The sequence below is a fragment of the Panthera leo genome, chromosome A1 (assembly GCF_018350215.1).
Source record: "Panthera leo isolate Ple1 chromosome A1, P.leo_Ple1_pat1.1, whole genome shotgun sequence".
Taxonomy (NCBI): domain Eukaryota; kingdom Metazoa; phylum Chordata; class Mammalia; order Carnivora; family Felidae; genus Panthera; species Panthera leo.
The window spans coordinates 205,182,660-205,203,430 of NC_056679.1; the positions used below are offsets into that span (position 1 = coordinate 205,182,660).

Genomic DNA, 20,771 nt, shown 5'->3' on the forward strand with positions numbered 1-20,771 from the left:
TCCATGTATTTGATGCTTTGATGCTAGATGCATACATATTTATAATTGTAATATCTTCCTAATGGATTTTCATTTTATCATGATTTGATGGGTACACTTATGAATGATCTGGCTATGGGCCATACCTCTGTTCCTTTTCCTGCACCTCTCAACTGAAAGGATGTAAAAATAAGCCTTCTCTTACATGCAGAGAGTCTAGTTTTATTATTAATAGGATTGACTTTTATTTTTTATTTTTTTTAAATTTCTAATGTTTATTTATTTCTGAGAGACACAGAGAGTGAGCAGGGGAGGGGAAGAGAGAGAGGGAGACAGAATCCAAAGCAGACTCCAGGCTCTGAGCTGTCAGCACAGAGCCCAATGCAGAGCTCGAACTCATGGACCATGAGATCATGACCTGAGCTGAAGTCAGATGCCCAAATGACTGAGCCACCCAGGTGCCCCAATGATTGACTTCTAACAGATAATTGGCATAGCTATTCAATTATTATCAGAAAGGAGAGCCACAGATTACTTATTCTAAAACACAAAAGATGTTATTTTATATTCTATCCATTATATTGTTTTGAACAGCAATAATGTGACTCTCTTGTTTCCAAATCATTGGATTCTAACAACCTTTTTTAGGCAAAGTCCAAAAAATATTTCTTACAAACACTAGACTTCTAGTCCCTTGAAAGAAGAGAATATATCTCATTCCTTCTTATACTTCTCCTGTATAGAAGAGAGCTTGCTGTAGAACAAATGTCTGATGATTTGAAATTTTAGAATGTTTTTATCACCTCTTTGGGAACAGATATCTACCCAGATATTTAAAAAGGAGGTGGGGGTGATATGCCTTTCTATCCACAATGAAATAAAAATGAGTATTAATTATAAGAGCATAAGGAATAAAGTAAAAATCACCTGAAAAAGAATTAACTACTATTGAATTTTCTATAAATATTCTTCCAGGCATCTATGCATAAACAAAAGCAAATTTTTCCATAGAATCATACTGTCATTGGGCTTTAACCTGATTTTTTGACTTGTCAATGTCTTGAAGATATTGAAATGTGTCATTCTTTTTAATATTGCAGGGCCTACACAATTAAAAGTTTACGAAATTACTGGACAATTTTTGATTTTTGTAATGCTTATTTATTTTTGAGAGAGAGAGAGAGACAGAGAGAGAGAAAGAGCGTGAAGTAGGGAGGGGCAGAGGGAGAGAGACAGACAGAATTGGAAGCAGGCTCCAGGCTCTGACCTGTCAGCACAGAGCCAGACGCGGGGCTTGAGCTCATGAACTGTGAGATCATAACCTCAGCTGAAGTCAGATGCTCAACCGACTGAGCCACCTAGGCACCCCTGTTGATTCTTAATTTTAAAAAAATTTATACAAATAGTATGTAATTACATACAGTAAAAATTAAAACAAGGCAATGCATATAGAATGGAAAATTAAAAAGCCCCCTTTACTTTGGACTCCTACTCTAATATTCTAGAATAACCACCGTTAACAGTTTAGTTTCCTTTCAGATATTTTTCTATGAATTTCTATACAAATACCACAAATGTATAATTTTGGTTTATTCTTTTTTTACATAAGTGGAGTCACATCATACACACTACTCTGCAACGTGATTTCTTTACTTAACAATATATTCTGGTGAAGTTTTCCTGTAAGTACATGTAGATCTCTCTCATTGTTTTTAATTGCTGTGTAGTGTTTCTCCTGGTAAAGATATAATATATTGAAGGGGATGGATATTTAAAATGTTATGTTTTGCCTTCTAAAATGGCTCAGTCGGTTAAGCATCCAACTTCGGCTCAGGTCATGATCTGGTGGTTCGTGGGTTGGAGCCCCTTCGTCCGGCTCCACGCTGACAGCTCTGTGCCTGGAGCCTGCTTAGGATGCTGTGTCTCCCTCTCTCTCTGCCCCTCCCTGCTCATGCTCTGTCTCTCTGTCTCTCTCTCAAAAATAAACATTTAAAAAAAATTTTAAAAGACAGTGAAAAATCATTAATTATTACAAGATATTTATATAAAACCAATTTTTCTTCCAGGTTCTTATACAAAATGGGAAATAAAGCCTGCCTGTTGAAATCTACTTTCCCTTCCTTCTACATCTGGTCACTAAAAGCTATCTCTAAATTCTGTCACCCTTTCTTTCCTCCCACTACTTTCCCAACTGCATTCCAGTGAACAGCACTTCAATGCTATTAGACTGATTATACTCTAGGATTACTCAATATATTAGTCCATTCTATCCTTTCAGCATTTGGAAGTGTTTTGTTAGACATCAGTAAATGGAACCGCAGGGTACCCTGAGGTAGGCAGAAAACTCACAGTGTAGATATGACTGAAGAGCAGCAATGTTTCAAGTCACAGCTCAAGACCACTGGGAACTGGCTGGTGTCCATTTAGGATTTATAAGTGGGGAAATGTTTATCTTGTTAATTTATTTATTTTCCAACTAAATAGCTTTATTTCACTGAAGGCCGCCACCCTAATTCATCTACAGAAAAGTACATATTAGAAGATTTATCATTGCTATTCCACTGGGGGCTGCCACAGGAATGATTAGTGTGTGATATGAAATACAACATCTAGTCTCCTAAAACACTCCCCTGGATTCCCAGGTTGAGACTGGAGAAGACAAAGTTGCTAACTGAATTGGAAATACATATCTGTATAAATATACATATATATGAAATACACTTAAATATAACACACTGGAAATATATATATTGTGTTAAGAACACTTAACATGAGATAGCCCCTCTTAACACATTTTTAATTGCACAATACGGTATTAACTACATACAGTGTGGTACAGATCTCTAGAACTTACTCATTGTGTACACCTGAAACTTCATACCCATTATGAATATAATGGTATATTATATATACTTCATACCCATTATGAATAGCAACTCCCCATTTCCCCTTCCCCGAGCCCCTGGAAATCACCATTCTACTCTGCTTCTATGAATGTGACTCTTTCAGATACCTGATACAAGTGGAATCATACAGTATTTGTATTTCTGGGGCTGACTTACTTTATTTAACATAATGTCCTCCAAGTTCATTCATGGTCACATATGGCAAGATATCCTTCTTTTGTAAGGTATGTATATACTACATTTTCTTTACCCATTCATCTGTGAATGGACATCTAGGTTGCTTCCACATCTTGGCTATTGTGAATAATGGTGCAATGAATATGGGAGTACAAATACCTCTTCGAAATCCTGAAACAGATATTTTAAACTCACAATGAAACTATACGTACAGTTTCTCTATACTTTTCCACGCACTTTCAATAATTTATGATGAAGACTATTGGACCTACCTGATTCATTACAAGAGTACTATCTTAACTCATTGATTATAGATTTTGTCTTCAGTGGGCTTTGACATGTGACCTTTGATCAAATAGTATGATGGAGGAAGGATCCCTTGTGTGGCTGTTTAATTCCATGTTTCAAATAATGACCTTCATTATTTTAAAAGGGATACCCAAGTATCTGCTAGCCATAAGTGAGTGGCCTCTCAGGAGACAAGAGGAGCTCAGAGATGAGGAGGCTTCGAGGAGCATGGATTCAGTAAAGGCTTATGAGAACGAACTTGAAATATGGCTGTTGGAAAAGGTCAATAGCCTCTGGTTCCTTTACACTTAGGCCTCACCTCCCATCTTTTTCTTGTCAAGGACTGCCCTCATCTAGACTTGGACCAGTCATTTTGGACCAAGAGCTCATTTTGCTTGGTCCTCCAAAACTTTTTTTCTTTTCTTCTCCTTCTTTTTTTAAATCCAGCGGCTGACTCTGTGAAGTACATTACTAAAATTGGCCAAGATTTTTGCCCTAGAAGACCACGAGGCACAGGAGGGGTGTAGTGAAGAGGAATAACAGGAATTGAGAAACTTCTCTTTGTGAACCTGATGGAATGGAAAGAAGTAGACTCTGGGTCTAGAAAACCATCCTCAGGATGGGCACGGGAAACTGGAAAAAAGTGAGAAATGTGTAGAAGAGCGTCCTGCTTATTGCTGGCCAAAGTGTTGGTTTGCGGTGAATATACGCAGTACGGACATGACTTAATCTCTTATTGAAAAAGTTGTAAATTTGCTTCAAGCTGTATTTTCTTCTTTAGTAGCTTCTTTTTCTCTTTCTTTCTTTCTGTCACTTATTTTTGAGAGAGAGAGTGTGTGTGCGAACAGGGGAGGGGCAGAGAGAGGGAGACACAGAATCCAAAGCAGGCTTCAGGCTCTGAGCTGTCAGCACAGAGCCCGACGCAGGCTCAAACTCACGGACTGTGAGATCATGACCTGTGCAGAAGTTGGATACTTAACCGACTGAGCCACCCAGGCGCCCCTCAAAAATAAACATTAAGTAAAACAAAACAAAACATGATATACTATAATGTAATGAGTTGGTTCCCTATGGCTGGATAAGTTACCCTGACTTGTGCTCTACTGAGCTTCTAAAATAATGAACTTGGAACATGATATGAAAATAATTAAAGGGTGTCACAGTCTCTCGGCAGCATTTTTTCCAAACATATTATTGCAGGCATTAATAGTTGTCTTAGAGCACAATTAGCAGGATTGTGCTGCAAAAAAATCACCCAATCAACAGGTATCTGAAAAGGTGCTCAATATCACTAATCATCGGGGAAACGCAAATCAAAACCACAATGAGCTATCACCTCATACTTGTCAAAATGGCTAGAATCTAAAAGACAAAAAATAGTAAGTGTTGATGAGGATGTGGACAAGAGGGGACACTTGTGTATTGTTGGTAGGAATACAAATTGGTGTAGCCACTGTGGGAAACAGGATAAAAGGTCCTCAAAAAATTAAAAATTGAAATATCATATGATCCGGCAATTCTACTTCTGGGTATTTATCCAAAGGAAATGGAAACACTAAATCAAAAAGATATATGTATCTGTATATTCACTGCAGCATTATTTACGATACCAAGGCAAGGAAGCAACCTGTGTCCATCAATGAGTGAATGGATAAAGAAAATATGTCTGTATGGGGTGCCTGGGTGGCTTAGTCGGTTAAGTGCCCGACTTTGGCTCAGGTCATGATCTCATGGTTCATGGGTTTGAGCCCTGTGTTCGTCTCTGTCCTGAAAGCTCAGAGCCTGGAGCCTGCTTCAGATTCTGTGTCTCCTTCTCTCTCTGCCCCTCCCCCACTTGCACTCTGTGTCTCTCTCAAAAATAAATAAACATTTTAAAAAAAGAAAAAAAGAAAATGTGTTTCATATTATACCTATATAATCATGTAATTATATATAATTATATGTATTATATATAATTATATATTGCATATAATTATATATATAATTATATGTATATAAAATTCAGTCATTAAAAAGACATTGTTGTCATTTACAACATGGAGGGAACTTGAGGACATTATGCTAAGTGAAATAAGTCAGAGAAAGACAAATACCATATCATCTCACTTACATGTAGAATCTAAAAATTAAAAACATACAAAAATCTCCAAACTCATAGAGAACAGAATGCTGCTTGTCAGAGGGGGTAAGGAGTAGGCAAATGGGTTAAGGGGTCAAAAAGTACATGCTTCCAGTTATAAAATAAATAAATCACGGGATGTAATGCACAGCATGGTGACTATAGCTAATAATACTGTATTATATATAACTTTTAAGATACCATCACAAGAAAAAATTGTAGCTATGTGTGGTGATGGCTGTTAACTAGATATATCGTGGTGATCATCTTGCAATATACACAGATATCAAATCATTATGTTCTATAACTGAAACTAATGTTATATGTCAATTATATGTTCATAAAAAATTTTAAGTGATTATCTTATACCATTTTAGAAAGATGACTTGTATATTTTATGATTATCAGAGGCATTTATAAGAAATAACCTAAATTTCACTAACGTTCATGAAATAACATTTAGTTTTGTTTACAGGGCTTAAATGATTTTGTTTCCTTAGGGAATTTTCAAGTTTGGTCTCCAGTTTGCATTTTATTTTAATAATAGGAAAGAAGGCATGAAGAAAGACTCCATGTCAGAAGGCCCTTGATATGCATGTGGAGCAGAAGGTGGGCTGAGATAGTCAAAGCCATAGTTTCCAAACATAATTACTAAATATTTACTTTCAAATAAAATTGCATTTATAACCCAAATAATATAAAATAGATAAGTGGTACTTTATAATTTAAATGTCTTTTTTTTTATTTTAGTTGCATAATATTTTTCTGTTATAAATGAAATCAATGATGATAATAAGGCTCTTTTGATGAACAAAAAGTTTGTAACCATGGATTAATGTCTGATTGTTTTCTTATTTTTTTTTTTTTCTATTTGGGTTCACAATACTAAGAAAATTCTGATTTGTATTGCAGCTTGCCCTAAAATCCCTAAAATCTGCTTCCATTAAAGTAGATCAGAGGTGCCTAGGTGGCTTAGTTGGTTAGGTGTCTGACTCTGGATTCTGGCTCAGGTCATGATGGCAGGGTTGGTGAGATCAACCTCTGAGTCAGGATTCTCTCTCTCCCTCTCTCTCTGTCCACCCCCCCTCCCCCCAATAAATAAATAAACCTAAAAAAATATCAGAAGCTTGAAAGAAAAGTAGCAGAAAGTGTTTGCTTCAATAGTCAGTCACTAATAATATTGATTGCTTTTGTTTATACATACAAATATCAGACATGAAGTAACCAAAATTGAAAACAACTTCAAATGCTGTCTATCGTACATTACCATGAAGTGTTTTAGGTGCTCTTGTTGAACAACTGCTATGCTGTAATGAGAAATAATGCTAGGCAGTAGATCCATCCAAGCAGGGCATCCAATTATTATACAGCTATACAAGTTTAAGTGACTTAACATGCAGAAGTGAAAATGATAAAAAGATAAGTACAGAGCCTCTTTTTTTTTTTTTTTTTTTTTAAGAGAGAGAGCGCGAGCAGGAGGGGCAAAAGGCAGAGAATCTTAAGCAGGCTCCATGCTCAGCACAGACCCCGAGATCTCAAGACCCTGAGATCAAGACCTGAGCCAGAGACCAAGACCTGAGCCAGAAATCAAAGCCTGCTGCTAACCACATGACCCACCCACGTGCCCTTCAACCTTAATCACTGATTTATTCTGCAAGTTGAAGCACAGGAATTCAGAAGAGAAAGAAACATTATTCCCAACTGCATAATCTGGTAACCTTCAGTATGTTAAAATCAGAGAAACATCACAATTGAGTGTACATGCAATTGTTTTGTTAGAATTGATAGGGTAGTTCAACTATAATTTAAGATTTAATATCAAAATCTGGAGCCTGCTTCGGATTCTGTCTTCTTCACTCTCTGGCCCTCCCCGCTCATGCTCACTCGCGCGTTCTCTCTCTCAAAAAATAAATAAACTTAAAAAATATATACAATGTTTGTGGAACCTCTGAAGTACTTCAGTGAAGCCGTTAAGGTTATATGGTTTTCTAAGCCTTGATTAGAGAGATCTTGGCTATAAGAACTTGAACTTGAACCTGCAGTCTATGAGGATTCTTGAAAAGTTTAGGAGAGTTTGTGCAAAGACCAGATGTGTATTTGACATGATCATTTAAGAGGTGGTGAACTCTGAGAGAGAAAGGAAATTCATTTAGGAAGCAACTCCAATCAAGCAGATGAGAGAAATGGACACTCAAGTGTCCTCAAGTCCTGAGCTTGGGCAGAATGAGTGAAACTTGGGTGTCAGGGTCAAAGACAGTTTATAAAACAGGGAAGCATAAAGATAAAAGCAATCGATACTACCATCTAGTCCAGGGTTTGAATCCTGCCTGATGTATTCTAGTTTATGAAAATACAGAAAGCATCACAAAGTATAATCCTCTCGCAAACAGATTGAAAACTGCAAATGCAAACAGATACTGAAAACTGCAAACAGAATCTGGTCTGGACATGATCTTACATCTTGCTATTCTGTGCCTCTTTTTAAACTATTAACCACAAGAGCCCCTATGGTTAGAGAATAGCAGAGCTGAGATCTGAACCCAGGCAGCCTAGCTACATACAGGGTCCATGTTCTTTACCATTTGCTATCAACATTTGATTTTGAGGTTGTGTGAATTCATCCTGTGGAAGTGAAGAGGCAAATACCAAATAGATTGAAATATAAAGGTATTGTGCTGGGAGAAAGGAAAACCAGAAGAGATAATCTCCCTTGTATGCCAGGTTAAGACGCTTGAACTTTGTATCTTAGAAACATGGAGAGGTTTTTTCGTTTTTGTTTTTGTTTTCTTTTGAGAAAGAGTGGGAGGGTCAGAGAGAGAGCCACACAGGCTACTTACTGCCAGTACAGAGCCTGACGTAGGGCTCAAACCCACAAACCATGAGAACATGACCTGACCTGAAACCAAGAGCTGACTGCTTAACAGACTGAGTCACCCCAGCACCCCACACCACTGAGAGGGTTTAAGCAGAAGTAATACATCCAGACTTGAAATGATACAAAATTGTTCTGGTGTGTTTTGCTTCTTTAAATTTCTTTAGCACCTGAACATATTTTTCTTTTTCATTTCCGGAATTGAACTTTCTCCAAACATCTTGTGCATTTACTTTACTGCCACCCACTCTACACTGCAAGTAAAATTTAATTCATTTTTTATCCATCAAATAAATATTAAAAATTTTTTTTTGTATTTATTTATTTTTGAGAGACAGTGAGACAAAGTGAGAGTGGGGGAGGGGCAGAGAGAGAGGGAGACACAGGATTGGAAACAGGCTCCAGGCTCTCAGCTGTCAGCACGGAGCCTGACGCCGGGCTCAAACCCACAGACTGTGAGATCATGACCTGAGCTGAAGTCGGACGCTCAACCGACTGAGCCACCCAGGCGCCCCAATCAAATAAATATTAGGAGCACATTAGTTAATACAATGCACTGTTTCCAAAAATCTATGAAAATAACACATAAAAGAAGTAAATTAAGAGATACTTTGCATTATAAAATAATACATTTACATATTTATGTAAAATTTCAAATTTATGTCTTTCAAATACATTAGAGGCAAATATCTGAAGGAATTTGTTTCTCATATATTAACAAACCATTGTATAAAATGGAGCATGCATACATTTTTTTACTGATTCAAATGATCTAGTTAAGAACTATTACTAGTTAAACCAAACAACCTTTGAAAAACAAGTTTCCAGATGCCCCTGTTTATCAATGTGGAGGAGTAAATGAATACTCTATCAGCTGTGAGGGCAGGATGTCCTATATCTCAGTAATGAGAGACGATACTAATAAATAGTATTTTAGGTTAATTTAAGCAAAAATCCCTCAAGCAGGGATGCCTGGGTGGCTTGTTGGTTAAGTGTCCAACTCTTGATTTTGACTCAGTCATGATCTCACAGTTTGGGGGATCCAGCCCCACACTGGGCTCTGGACTGAGGGCACAGAGCCTGCTTGGGATTCTCTCTCTGTCTCTCAAATTAAATAAATAAACTTCAAAAAAAATCTTTAAAAATCCCTCAAGCAGAGAATGACAATTTAGAAAGTTTACAATCTAACTTTGACAAATTGCATTCATTTGACAGAAAGGGGATATGCAGTATATATATGTATGTAAACATACACACAAATGAATGTATGTATGCACATATATATAAAACATAACATATGATATACATATATACACACATACATAAAATAACATAATACAAAAGAAACTTTCCTATTGCCTCTCTGGAATCAGACCTTTTGTTTAAAAGCTTTGAATTCAGAAAATGGGGCACCTGGGTGGCTCAGTTCGTTGGGCGACCGACTTCAGCTCAGGTCACGATCTCACAGTTTGTGGGTTCAAGCCCTGTGTCGGGTTCTGTGCTGACATCTCAGAGACTGGAGCCTACTTCAGATTCTGTGTCTTCGCCTCTCTCTGCCCCTCCCCTGCTCACGCTCTGTGTCTGTCTCTCAATAATAAATAAACGTTAAATAAAATAAAATAAAAAATAAAAGCTTTGAATTCAATTCAATTCTCCCAACTTTTGGGGCACCTGGGCGGCTCAGCTGGTTAAATGTCAGACTTCAGCTCAGGTCACGGTCTCCCAGTTCTGTGAGTTTGAGTCCCGTGTCTGGCTTTACGTTGACAGCGTGAAGCCTGCTCCAGATTCTCTGTCTCCCTCTCTCTGCCCCTCCCCACTGTGTGCACTAGCTCCCTCTCTCTCAAAAAATAAACATTAAAAAAAAAAATCTCAACTTTCAAGAATGTGTAAATTAAGCTGTACAATATTACACAAAGAATAGTTTCCAGAATATATTAGCCACAAACTGTCCTCCAAAGCAAGAGGGAACTATTCTCATAATTCAGAAAAATTCAGATATTAAAAAAAAAATTGGGTTTTACACAGGCTAAAACTGAAATGACTTTGGAACCAGGAGGGAAACCTGTATAGAAGAACTTTTCTATAATTTGTTCAAATTCAAGAAACTCATACTTTAAAAAGGATAAAACACAGCCATAGAGCTGTAAAAAAAAAAATAGTACAGTGTCTTGACCATAGAGTAATGAGGCTGATTTTTTTTCCCACAAGAATTAAAGTCACATGGAGTACAAGCCTGAAATGTGTGTCTTCTCTTCAGTCAGAAGCAACAGAGTGAGACCAGCCAAGAAGAGTGAGTCATATGACCACAGTTAGACAAAGTTGCCAAAGTTGTTTTCCATTTCCTATGTCCTCTAGAAGGGCAAAAGTGGAAAAGCAGACCCAATTGTGAATGTTAGCTTTTCCACATTCAATAAGCTACAGGACAGCTGCTATATGCTGATTAGGACTAGTAATGGGACTTAAGTTCTAATACCTGAATTTCCCCTCTATTCAACTTCTTAAAATATGTTGAAAACATAGAGCATTACTAACATAATTTCTCCTAATGTAATTGGATAGTCTAACTTGGCATCCTGTTCTCTCACTGATTTTGATTAAAATAATAATATTCATAAGGAAAAAAAGAGTTAAAAGAATACCATGAAAGGGCAAATGCTTTTATGGACAGACTTGAAACTGGATGGTTGATTGCGTTAAGTGTGCTTGCTAAAGAAGCTAAGGTCTTATTTAATTTCCTTGTGTGCTTTGCTTTGGTTCAAAAGAGCCATAAGCCCAGGATTTGGTCAGCACTTAAAACGTTTACGGAGTTTCCACTTGGTCCTTGCAGTCTGCTAAACGCATAGATGGTTCTATAAATATCTTGGGGCGCCTGGGTGGCTCAGTCGGTTGAGCATCCGACTTCGGCTCAGGTCATGATTTAGCAGGCTGTGAGTTCGAGCCCTGCGTCTGCTCTGTGGTGACAGCTCAGAGCCTGGAGCCTGCTTTGGGTTCTGTGTCTCCCTCTCTCTCTCTAACCCCTCCCCTGCTCATACTCTGTCTCTGTCAAAAATAAACAAACATTTAAAAAAATTAAAAAAAAAGAAGAAATCAGACTTGGCTCATGTCCTCAAGGGGTTGGTCAAAAGATAAGGCTTTAAGAGAATGTATGTACCATACCAATCCACAACTGCAACTTGAATAATGCCTAACATTTAATTGTTCCGTGTTTATAACGGGGCCAGAAGCTTTGAATGATTAATCTCATGTAAACCTTATGACAATTCTGACATTTAAGATTTTCAGGTAAGGACACTTAGGCCTAGATAAGTTATGTAACCTAAGGACAGTCAAAAGGATATACACCTGAATGTTTGCATCTGTTGAGTAATCTCTGGAGTTTCTGGGACTCTAGTGCCAGAAAGATCTTGCAAAATACAGACTTGGATGATGGGAGAAGGGAAAGAAGGAAGAGAAGGCCCTAGAGGCCCAGTCCTAACCTTGTCTCTTGTCCACGGGCAATCTTGACCAGGCTTTCCTGGTCACACCTAATGGCATTTGGCTTGTGGCAGATTCTTACTGCAAACCTGCTCTACTCAAGTCAGGGCCAAGGGTAGAGAGAGGGGACTGATACATGGACGAAATGAAAGCTGTCCGGGAGGGAGAACAGATGTAAGGGACCTCGAGGGGGTATCCCTTTGCAGCCCACACACGTGCCGGACACTGACTTGGAAAAGCAACAGGCTCCGAGAGAGACCCTGCGTTGCCCCAATGCTAGGCCAACAATTACCAAAGACTTTGGCGAAGGCCGACTCCCACGCCCCCTCAAAGCTAACAGGCCGACAAGGGGCTGCCTAGGCAAGTGCGTGCCTGGGGCACAGCTGCCCGGAACCCGCCGGCGCTGGGAAAAGACTCCGGGGCCGAAGGACTGGGGTACTTCCCCCGCGACCCGCGCTAGCAACGCAGGCTTACGCTCCCGGCCTGGCCCCTCCCAGCCTCGCGTCTCTATAAACTTGCAGCCTCAGAGGGCACGGGAGGCAGGAGGACGTCAGCGACGCGCGGTCGAGCCTCCCGCCCGCCCCTCGCGCGCCTGCCTCTCGCTCCCTTCCCGTTGACGCTGCGACGGTCCGGCAGCGCTCCGACACATTCACGCGCGCGCTGCCGATCGCCGTCTCCACCCAGCCCAGCCCCGAACATGGCGGCTCTCAAACGGCTCTCCGCCTGGCCCTGGCTCTGCGCCTCCACCTGCCGCTCCGGCGGCGTCTGGTCCAAGGTAAAGTGCAAGCGAAGAAGGCCACGCTCCGCCACAGAGCAGACGAAACCCCGCGTGTGCCCGTGTCCTCTCCCCTGCCCGCACCCACGCTGTCCAACCTACAAGTTAGCATCCGTGGCGCCGGGTCCAGAGGCAGCGAGACGCACCGATGCCTGCCTTGCCTCTCTGCTCCTTCGGGTGGCTGCCTTTGCGCGGTTCTGCAGCCGATTCCCTGAGCCAGGCGAGACCAGGCGTAGAGGCGCGCCAAGGGGCTGCAAGCGGGCGGGAAGGCGTTTGGCAGCGGCGAGACGCCCTTCAGGGCACAATCGCGTCCTCAGGGGGGCACCGGGAGGGCGCGCGTGTCTACGGCGGGGTAGGGGTGACGGCAGCAGGGGGCAGGTTTGCACCCCGCACTGGGATTTGAGGGCTGGGGGGCTTCTAGAGGCCCAGAACCCAGGGCTGGTTAGCCACGGAACGGCATGAGTTGGCCGCTGAGGGGGCGGATGCCGGGTGCCTTGGAGGTGGAATGCCGTCCACTCCCTGTCTTCCCTTTTTTGGCTGCGCCGCACAGCACCGCGGCGGTGGGAAAGGGAACCCGGACTGGAGCGCACGCCTGGGCATCTTCTCTATCCAGCGGAGAAACCTGTAGCGCTCCGGCCCGCCGTGGCTCGCGCGCGGTCTTGGGGCGCCGGCATCCTCGTTGGAGGATTTCCGTTTTCAAACCCTTAGAAAATCTTGTTCCGCCCTTACTGCCAATTCGCCAACAAGTGGTATCCTGAGACACTCTTCGCGCCGATTGTTAGTTGATAGGTTTTTTGTTTTGTTTTTTTTTTTTGTTTTGTTTTTTTTTGCCTTGCTCTGTCCCTAAATGTAGCCCAAGCTCAGCTGGAATTCGTGTTCCGAGTTCCCTGAGGCCAGTACTGGCCCAGAAGTGAGTGGAGGGTAGCTCATCTCCGCTACCATGGTAACCGCGGAACCTCTTCCTTGCAAGAGAACAACAACGAAAAGGGACCTTTTTAACTTAGTAGCGTATTAAGTGATAGTTTTGTACTTGAAAAACATACCTTGCACACGGTGTACTCACAGACTGCCCCGCCCCATTACTGTTTCCCACATCCAGTCTCTTGACAACAGTGAACTCAGGGGCCACTAAACCTCTTAGGTAAATGCTAGGGGGTGATGTAGAACTGGAACATTTTACTCATAAATGCCTCTTAGGAAAGGAAGCTTTTTGGTAATTGCAGGTAGCTTTGGGTTTATAAAGCATTATTAGAAGGGCACTTGACTAACCTTCAGTCACATTGTTGCAGGTGCTTTCGAAACTAATGCATGCCAGGACACTGTGATACCCTGCCTAGAGGTTAAAAACATTTGCTCTTTTGCCAGTTACTTATTTGCCTAAGTGTAATTTACTCACTTTCCATATTTAGGTATAGCATTAAACCACTTCTGAAGCCCAGCAAACCTCTCAGGTGGCAGTTACAAATTAGAGGTTTTGTGGGGCGCCTGGGTGGCTAAGGCAGTTAAGCCTCCTACTCTTGTCTCTTGATTTTATTTTAAATTTTAACGTTTATTTATTTTTGAGACAGAGACAGAGCGTGAGCAGTTGGAGGAGAGGGCAGAGAGAGAGGGAGACACATAATCCAGAGCAGGATCCAGGCTCTGAGCTGTCCGCACAGAGCCCCATGTGGGGCTTGAACTCATGGACCATGAGATCATGACCTGAGCACAAGTCAGACACTCAACCAACTGAGCCACCCAGGTGCCTCTCTTGTCTCTTGATTTTAGCTCAGTGTCATGGTATCAGGATTGCCCCTCCCCTTCCCTTGGGCTCCATGCTGACAAATCAGAGCTTGCTTGGAATTCTCTGTGCCTCTCCCCCTGCTCTTGCTCAGGCTCTTTCTCTCTCAAAATAAATAAACCAACATTAAAAAAAAAAAAATTAGAGGCTATACCTCATTAAAAGTTCATATGAGGGTCCAAAGTTTCTTCCTTTCCAGTTTGATTGTCATAGATCCAAGTGCCTGCATGCAGGTGTTTCTTCAGGCTTGGCACTTGGCATTACGATTATTTAGTTCTTGAATTCTCATCTCTAACTTCCCTTAAACTTTAACACTTGGGTGCTTGTTTAACTTTTCAAATGTATACGTTGACTGCTTAACAAGATGAAAGTTTCTGGTTGTCAGGAACAATATCATATACCTTATTCTCCAACACTTTTTAAAAAAATTTTTAAATGTTTATTTATTTTTGAGAGAGAGAGAAAGAGAGAGCATGAGCAGGGAAGGGCAGAAGAGGGAGACAGAGGATCCAAAGTGAGCTCTGCAATGACAGCAGGGAGGCCCAATGTGGGGCTCGAACCCATCAACGCAAGATCATGACCTGAGTTGAAGTCAGTGGCTCACCTGATATGACCACACAGGCACCCTCCATCCCTTTCAACATTACATACTATCAGGCATAATATAGACACTCAATACATGTTTAATATATGGATGAAAGAACTCTGGACAAACAGAAATAGTAACCTTGAGAACTTTTTTGCTGAACATAACCAACAGCCCAAATGAGATGGTGTATGTGTTGTGTGTGTGTTTGTCAAGTCTCTCAAACTTGAGTGAGCCTCAGGAGTGCCTGGAGGCTTTATATCAGAGAGGTTGCAGGGTCCAGCCGGGTGGGTGGGGCTTGAAGCACACTTTGCATAAATGAGTTCCCAGGTGATATTGATGCTTTGGGTCTGAGGACTACATTTCAGAGCCATTGGCATGGACTTAGATTTGAATAGACTATCTGAAGTTATCTTTCTTCTCCATTACTATTTTAGAGGGAGCATTTAATACTATTTCCATTTACTGGGGAAAATTATTACTAGAAAAAGATCCTCAAACTACCATTAATACTTTATTTACCTTTCTTTCTTGAACTGATTTTTTCCCATATCTCCCTTCAATTCCATTCTCCCCTGAGCTGCAGTCCTGGTACAACTTACTGGTCAACTCCACCTGGATGCCACTTAGTGCTTCAAGCTCTTTCTGACCCAAAATGACCCAGCCACAAAGTGGCTTTTTCCTCCCTTGTTTTGTTTTGTTTTCATTATGGCTAACCGTACCAGTATCCATCCAGTGTGTAAGCTAGAAGTCTTGGTATCCTTCTTTCCTCCCCTCTTCCCTCCACCTCCAGTTGATAAGCGATGCCATGTGTGTACCTTTCCTGAAATTTCTGCGGGTCTGTCCTTGGTACTCTTTCCCATCAACCATCTATTCCTTACGGCTCCCTGATTGGATATTACAGTTGTATTTAAGTTTTTGTAATTATTTAATGACTATTAGCCTGAGTAGTTTTTAAGTTTCATCCGTGCAGGGACTATGCCAGAGTGTTTTCTTTTTCCTTTTTTTTTTTAAGATTTATTTATTTTGAGAGAAAGAGAGAGCATGGGGGAGGGGCAAAGGGAGGGAGAGAGAGACAGTCCCAAGCAGGCTCCATACTGTCATCTCAGAGCCCAATGTGGGGCTTAAACCCATGAACCATGAGATAATGACCTGAGCCAAAACCAAGAGCCAGGTGCTTACTCAACTGAGCCACCCAGGTGCCCCCTGAGTAGTTTTCTGTTTAATCCTGTATTCCAGTATTTAGTATGTTTGATGCAAAATGGATATTTTTTTGATCAAATGGGTGAATGAAACAATGATTTCCTCTGCCACTTTCATGTCTCAGGCTTTCATAGGAGTTGTGACATCTCTGTTTCAAAAGCTTTGCTGTCCCTTCCTCATTGAAGGATGAAGTTGAAATTCTGGTATGGTCCTTAACGCCTTCCACAACCTGTCTCAGTCTCCTTTTCTAGCCTTATCTTCACAAGCTTCTCTCCATGGGACCTGATCCCACATGTCCTTGAGCAAACACAGTGAGAGCCTTATATCTCCATGCCTTTACTCCTGCTTCTTCTCTTTCTGGATTCCCCATCCTCATTAATATTTTAACTCTTGGCAAGCTCCTCGTGCTTTCTGATCTACCAGGCAGAATGCATCACTCCTTCACCTGTGCTCCTTTAAAGTGCTGGGCATCAATCCATCATTGGAATAGAACATGTATGTTCCCTCAGAAACAGTATGCTCCTGCTTTAGAGAATTGCCTAGTGTCAGTAATTCCCTGTGAGCTCCTTGAAAGTTATTTATTCATGTTATAAGTGTGTAACTGGTAGTGTTTAGTTTAAGGTGAACATTCTACCTTTTGACAGATACTTGTCCCGTAATGGACCATCATCAAAGCATTTCACACTAAACGCACTAAAGCATTTCAACACATCATCACCTCTGCTTGGCCGTGGTACTCTATGCTCCTTGCCAGGTGTGTGTGTTTAGCTACCCACGTATTACTGTCTTTTCCTCCCAAGAGGGTCCTCTTCATCTCTCTCCATATGACTTCTGTTCCCCACTTCTGTGGATCAAACTTTCAACTGAAGTGGGCAGTATCGGTCTTCCTGTGTCCTGATTTATTTAACTGTAAGGTGACAAGGTCAGTATTACCTGGGTGTACAGTTCCATATCATTAAGATACGATAATTTAAAGATAAAAAAGCAATATGCTGTGTTGAGTTTCCCTTAAAGGACTTCAAAATGAAGTGCATTTTTTTGAAGTTCTGGAGCATTGAATGACAAGAAAAAAAGAAATTTAGGCACAAGAAGTAATGGTGGAAGTGGTAAGAAAGGAAGGAGATTCTGAGTTGGGAAGCCATGAGATGAAATTTAGGCTCAACTGTGAAATCAGTTTTCAGATTCTAAATGCAAGAATTTGAACCAGAGGACAAAGAGTGAAGATAGAGAGGATTTTAAAAAGAGAAATAGATTAAATAGAAAAAAATTTGTAGTGTAAGAATTTTGATTATTTCTTGCACTTCAGTACTTTGATCTTTTGTGGTACAGTCATTTTTATTTCCTTCCTCCAGTAGCAATAGCAGAAACTAGTGGCAACATAAAGTGAAATTTTGCAGAAGGTGGGAGAGTGGAAAAGCAAAATGAAATATACTAGGTGAATATTAAAGAAGACCTTGGTGAAAAAAATTATCCTCAGAATAAATAGATGTTGAAGCTGAACAGTTCATCACTCTTTGTTCTTTTGGTAACCTCTGCAAACTTGAAGGCTATTAGCAGATGGTACTTGGGTCTTTTTACCTCATTGTTCTAGCATTTTAGAAGACATGTCAATTTATGAGCAGCATAGAGCTTCACTTTGAATTCAGTTACCTAAGAAAAAAGGCACCTCTCCTGCTTAGTCTTAGAGGGTGTTAGCAGTGATGCTCCTTGACTCCCAAAGCCTGGGGGTATGGGAGAGAATGTGGGCAGGGAGAAAGCCTGTTCAGAAAACAAACCCAGAGGCTTTCCCTAGGATGCTGCTCCCCCCCCCCCCCCCCCCCCCCCCCCCCCCCCCCCCGCCCCCCGCCCAGACTTGAAGCCTTAAAGATACACAGGAAACATCCTGGTGCAACTGGTTTCAGACACCGTGCTTCCTCTTTGCCTCCCTACCTGCATGCATGCTTCTAGCTTGCCTGGTAATCTTTGAATACTTAGAATGGCAAATTTGACTACAAATAAAATAAACGTGTTCAAATAATCTTAAAGCTAGGACCCATTTTTCAAACCCTCAACAAAAACGGTGTGGATTAATTTGCTCTAGCATGGGTCATGCTAAAAAAATTCTTTGTCAAATCAGTAATATGTACATACATGTGTGTATGAGTAGGGTACAGCAGGGAGGTTAAAAATGAAAACTGGGGTGCCTGGGTGGCTCAGTCGGCTAAGCGTCTGACTCCAGCTCAGGTCATGATCTCATGACGGTTCATGAGTTCGAGCCCTGCGTCGGGCTCTGTGCTGACAGCTCAGAGCCTGGAGCCTGCTTCAGATTCTGTGTTTCCCTCTCTCTCTCTCTGCCCCCCCCCCAGGCCCCCCCCCCAGGATCCCCCCCCCAATATTCCCCCCCCAATCTCCCCCCCCAATCTCTCTTTCAAAAATAGATAAACTTAAAAAAAATTTTTTAAATGAGAACTAAACTCCAATCAATGACAAGTTAATCTTCTCCAAAAGAAGCAAACATCCCCAGGGTATCTTCTGTAATCCAAGCCCAGGACTGAGGCCAGGGCTGAGTGTTTCTGCTATACCATTACTTAATCCTCACTGTATCCTTGAGAAACAACTGTCATCCTTTTGTAAATTTAAAATCCACCCCCCCCCCCCCCCCCCGATTTTGCAATTTTCTCAGTGTCATGCAATTGTGGTTGAACTGGAATTTGAAACAAGGGTATTTTTGACCCCGGGATTACTGGAGTGTGGCCCATTAAGCCACGCTATTGATTTCTCAGCAAGTAGATATCAACTGTCAATATAACAGATAGCAAAAGTCAACAAACATTCACCGAATGTGTGAAAAATGAAAAAAACAAAGTTGGACATAAATTCTTAAGTATATTGAGCCATTCTCCCATTCCCTGCAAACATTGAGCATCTATTTGTGTTTAGCTTTTCATTATCTGGATAAATGTGAGACACTTGAGTCTTTTCTAAAATACTTCTGAGGTATTTTTTTTCAAGGTGTGGGGCAAGTGTTTCAATAATTTCTGACTAATGAAGATACTAGTTTTCAGCTGAAACAGAGGAACAGAAGACCTGTCAAGTCTGTTTATGCTTTTGTTTCTCCTTGTGAACCCCAAAAGTGTCCTGGATCTGTAGGAGAAATGACTTTTCTTTTGACTTCCTCTCTATAGGATTCATGTTTCTTAGTCTATAGATAAGTAGTTCAGGGTGACCTCTCCCCTAGACTGCTTAGGTGTAGATGAATTCTTTTATTTTCTTCCTCCTCCTCCTGCTGACGCCCTGACTCTTCACCAGCACCCCCACTTTTTTTTTTTTGGTAAGAGATAGGATTAGCATTAATTTATATATTTCATGTTTTTACACTTTTTCCCCAATTTTACTGAGATATAATGGACAAACAACACTAAGTTTAAGGTGTACAGAGCAATGACTTGACTTGTCCTTCACTGTTTAGTGAAGATAATGACAGTAGAGTTCCTCGTGAAAAAATAGGGTATTCATAACGATTTGTTGTCTCTAAATAATGAAATAGAGTAAGATTAGGGCTTTTAAAAAACAGGGAAAGGAGCATATTGTGGTAGAAGGACTCTGTGATGAAGGCCAAAACCTGGGATCTGGTCTTGCTGTAACACAGTGTTGGGTACATTACAATTACAAAATCTTACTCAGCTTCAGAAACTTGACCTGTAAATAGAATTGGTAGGATTAGAATACCTGTGTCTTTTTCTTTTTTCTATTTTCAAGGAGACATTCTTAACTTTATTTTGTGATTCATCTGTTGGCCTCTTTATTGAGGCTATTGAACTTTTCATTTCCAGGATTTAAAAAAAAATATTCAGTGTTCAAATAGAATCCAATAAATCCTTGCTACTGAGGATGGGACAGAGAAGTAAGCTGTCTGCAGCTCAGCCTATTTCCTTTCTAGCTCTGCCTCCTTTTATTTTTGGCATTTGGGTGGTGTGCCAGGTCGTACCCCCTGTGTTTGCCTGACCTGGCTGAAGGTTGAATTTAAAGGGACAAAAGTCATCTGTGTAACCTTTGCAGATCTTATTTGGCTTTCAGTATAGTTCTCTTAAAGGCAATAGGCTTTTGTAGTAATTGACACTTTTTATGAAAGAAGTTTATAGAGGAAGAAAAGAATGCTAGAAACTTACTAATGCCATTACCTTGACCCCATAGGTCGTCTGTCAAAGACTGGTAAGGCAGTGTGTGTGAGTTTACAACACTTACAGACCTTTTAACATGGCAGCATATGAGGAGTCAAGAGCCATGCTCTTTACTCCTTCTCTTTTTAGGTTGACTGTATAATAAGAAATAAAGGATAAGTGACATTGATTATGAATGATTACAACACAGTGAACTCTGATTTTCTCCTGTCCATACTGTGTATGAAGCATAAAGAGAGAAACCGTTTAAAACTGATTGTGAATATTCACTAGATAACCCGTTTTGCACCGAATAGATCACTGTGGTAAGACTAGGCACGCCTCCCTCATAGGTCATAGTCTCTTATTTTTTGCAGCATCTATAAACTCCAAGCACCATAGGGGGATGGATCTTTTTGTGTGCTGGTCATTACTTGTCCTGTTAGGAGGCATTCGCTGACCTAAGACTGGGT

At 40.9% G+C, this 20,771-nt stretch overlaps 2 protein-coding genes across 3 annotated transcripts in view; one reads left to right on the top strand and one right to left on the bottom strand.

The window, feature by feature from the left end:
* The window catches only part of CA1H5orf51 (chromosome A1 C5orf51 homolog), a 44,693-nt gene extending 31,350 nt beyond the window's left edge, over positions 1-13,343 (bottom strand). Inside the window, exon 1 of the mRNA XM_042951009.1 lies at positions 12,693-13,343. Coding sequence (XP_042806943.1) covers positions 12,693-12,702 — 10 coding nt within the window. The 5' untranslated portion in view covers positions 12,703-13,343. The remainder of the gene's footprint in view (positions 1-12,692) is intronic.
* Positions 12,335-20,771, top strand: part of OXCT1 (3-oxoacid CoA-transferase 1) — a 147,225-nt gene continuing 138,788 nt past the window's right edge. For both annotated transcript variants that reach the window (XM_042950990.1, XM_042950981.1), the window contains exon 1: positions 12,335-12,590. In XM_042950990.1, coding sequence (XP_042806924.1) covers positions 12,513-12,590 — 78 coding nt within the window. In that variant the 5' untranslated portion in view covers positions 12,335-12,512. The remainder of the gene's footprint in view (positions 12,591-20,771) is intronic.